At 54.1% G+C, this 2,585-nt stretch overlaps 1 protein-coding gene across 1 annotated transcript; it reads right to left on the reverse strand.

Annotated features, from left to right (window-relative positions):
• Window positions 1–253: 253 nt before the first annotated feature.
• On the reverse strand, window positions 254–2,072 carry LOC109771327 (uncharacterized). The gene has a single exon (XM_020330013.4). It carries the CDS (start codon window positions 2,009–2,011, stop codon window positions 692–694), a length of 1,320 nt encoding a protein of 439 aa, XP_020185602.3. The 5' UTR covers window positions 2,012–2,072; the 3' UTR covers window positions 254–691.
• Between the last annotated feature and the right edge of the window lie 513 nt (window positions 2,073–2,585).

Below are 2,585 nucleotides of genomic sequence, written 5' to 3' on the forward strand. Positions count from 1 at the left end.
TGATGTTTGCTTATGGGAATGCGCCAAAGTGCTGGAGATGTGTTTGAATAATGAGCCAACAATTTCAATAATGAGCAACTGGAGATACACATTGCCATCCAAAAGAAGCAAGACATAAGAATTTCAATAATGTGCCAACAATTCTCTCGTGGAACAAGCTGGGGTACTGATAGATAGTCAAAGTCTAAAAAATAAAGTAGCCTTCTAATGGAAAAGGTTCAAAATGATGGATATCAACAGAGAATAACCACTATGCGAACCTAAAACATCACAGGTTTCAGCCTCCCTCAGTAAATTCTGCTAGCCCACCATAGGACCTGTATAAAGTCCAATCGTCATCCTGAAGCTACAAAACCTATCACAAGGCATCTTACCTCCCATGGAAACTGGAAAGGGAACCAAACAACCCTTCTTGTATGCCAAATGGTGTGACTATACATGGATTGCACACAGAGGGCAAAAACTGTACATACATGCATTGTCAAGTTCTCTCTCCCTCATGTGGATCATATATCATCCAAGCACAAATCAGAAGATCAAGAGAACTACACAAATCTACTCCACCAAGACCAGTCTTACAGCATGAATGAGCACTAAGAGGTATGAAATATACCTCTGTTCATGCATCGACAGGTAGATTTGCCTCCATGTCAGACTGTGATGTGGCCATGTCAACTCGCCATTGAATGAATCAACTGAGAGCAGCTGCCACATCCTCCAGTCCAAACTGACGGCCACCCAATCGTGATTCCTTACACCTTGCTGCAAAGTAGAACATCAGCCACACCACCATGAAGTACACCTCTGCAAATGAGTGGAGGAACCCGCCAAGAACTTTGCCACCAAATGTAACCATAATGAGCCGCCCCATGCTGCCACACACCACTGTCTCCCAGCACTTGATCAAGGTGGCATCGGTTGCCATCAATGACACAAGATAGCAGCCTTCCTTCACAGCATTGCGGCCAGGTGGACGCGGATCACGATCCATTGCAACCACCCATGGCACCACCGTGAACAACACCGATACAACAGCATCAAGAAGAGCCCACGCAATGAAGAAGCCATCAAGCTCTGGGCCAGAAATAGCTGCAGCAAGCCATGGGTTTGCAGATGCCGAAAACGGCATGAGCTTGGCAACCACAAAGAGCCTGAACAGCTGCGCCTGGTCGTGCACGTCAGCAAAGAACCAGAGGCAGAGCATCTGCACAACCGCATCCCGAGTCGCCCACCGCAGGAATGCAAACCCAGTGAGCCTCCTAGCGCCCATTGCTGCACCGGAAAGGAAGAACCCTCGCCGTCGTTCAGGCAGGTGGCGCCCCGCTACAGAAGCGAACACCGTGCCGAGAGCTATGGAGTGCACTGTGATGTACCCGAGGATCGCGAGCACGTGAGCAGACGAGAGCAGAGCGAGGAGGTTGATGATCGCCGCAGCGTCGCGCCTGGTCAGGTCGAGCAGCCTGAGCTCACCGCCCCGGGGCGAGGCAGGCTTCTGCGAGGAAGTGTCGTTGTGGATGGCAAGGAGGAAGGGGGAAACGGATGAGGGGAGCAGCTGGGAGAGGGGTACGGGGTAGGGTTTGGGGGTGGAGAAGGAGGTGAAGAAGATGTTGTGGTAGGAGGCGTTGCGTCGGCTGGAGGGGGCGGAGGAGACCGGGTCGAAGGGTCCGACGAGGAAGTCGTCGTCTGAGAGGGAGGACGAGGAGGAAGTGAAGGGGGACCGACGGCGGGGGAGGTGGTGCTGCGGAGCCGGCGGGGAGGGCTGGGCGGGAGGGGAGAGGCGGAGAAGGAGGGAGCGGAGGGCGGGATCGCGGTCCGCGAAGGAGGAGAGGCGAAGCGTGCCAGCAAAGAGGGCTGACCGGAAGAGGAGGAGGAGGAGCGCCGCGAGGAGGAGCGGCGGGAGCGAGGCCGGGTGGAGGAGGTGCGCCGCCGCTCGGCGCAGGACGCGGCCGCCCGTACGCGCGTCCAGGCTCGGCGCCGGTGGCGCGGGCGCGGGCGCGGCGGCTGCCGGCATGGCGGTGGGAGCGCTGGGCTGTGGGGATCGGCGAGGCGCGGCGAGGGCAAATGGGGAATCGAGGATGCGGAGGTTGACGCGCGGGTGACGAAGGGAACTGGAGACACGGGCTAGGCTTGGGCTTGGGCTTGGGCCAGTCTGGATGCTTTGGTTGGGCTTGGTAGGGCGGCATGTGATTTTGGTTTGGGTTAGAGATTTCTTTCCATGTAGTACTCCCTCCGTCCAGAAATACTTGTCGGAGAAATGAATGTAAAAAGAAATACTTGTCGGAGAAATGAATGTAAAAAATGTTTTACATTCATTTCTCCGACAAGTATTTCCGGACGGAGGGAGTACTATAGAAGAGAAGTAGGTTTTTCTTCTGCCGCTTGTAGTAGCCTGAGAAATTTAGGTCCCCACCTCTCAAAAAGAAAAAAAAAGTCCCCTCGCCTCCAGCTGTCATCTTGGCGCTGAGAGGTGGGGGGCCTCAGATCTTCAAGATTTCTATGTTCTTCATCAACGTCTAATGATTATCATAGTTTTGCGAGTAATTTTCCTCTCGTCCTTTTGACGGTGCCATGAGGTTAGAGAGTTT

The sequence above is a fragment of the Aegilops tauschii genome, chromosome 1 (genome assembly GCF_002575655.3).
Source record: "Aegilops tauschii subsp. strangulata cultivar AL8/78 chromosome 1, Aet v6.0, whole genome shotgun sequence".
In the NCBI taxonomy this organism is placed as follows: domain Eukaryota; kingdom Viridiplantae; phylum Streptophyta; class Magnoliopsida; order Poales; family Poaceae; genus Aegilops; species Aegilops tauschii.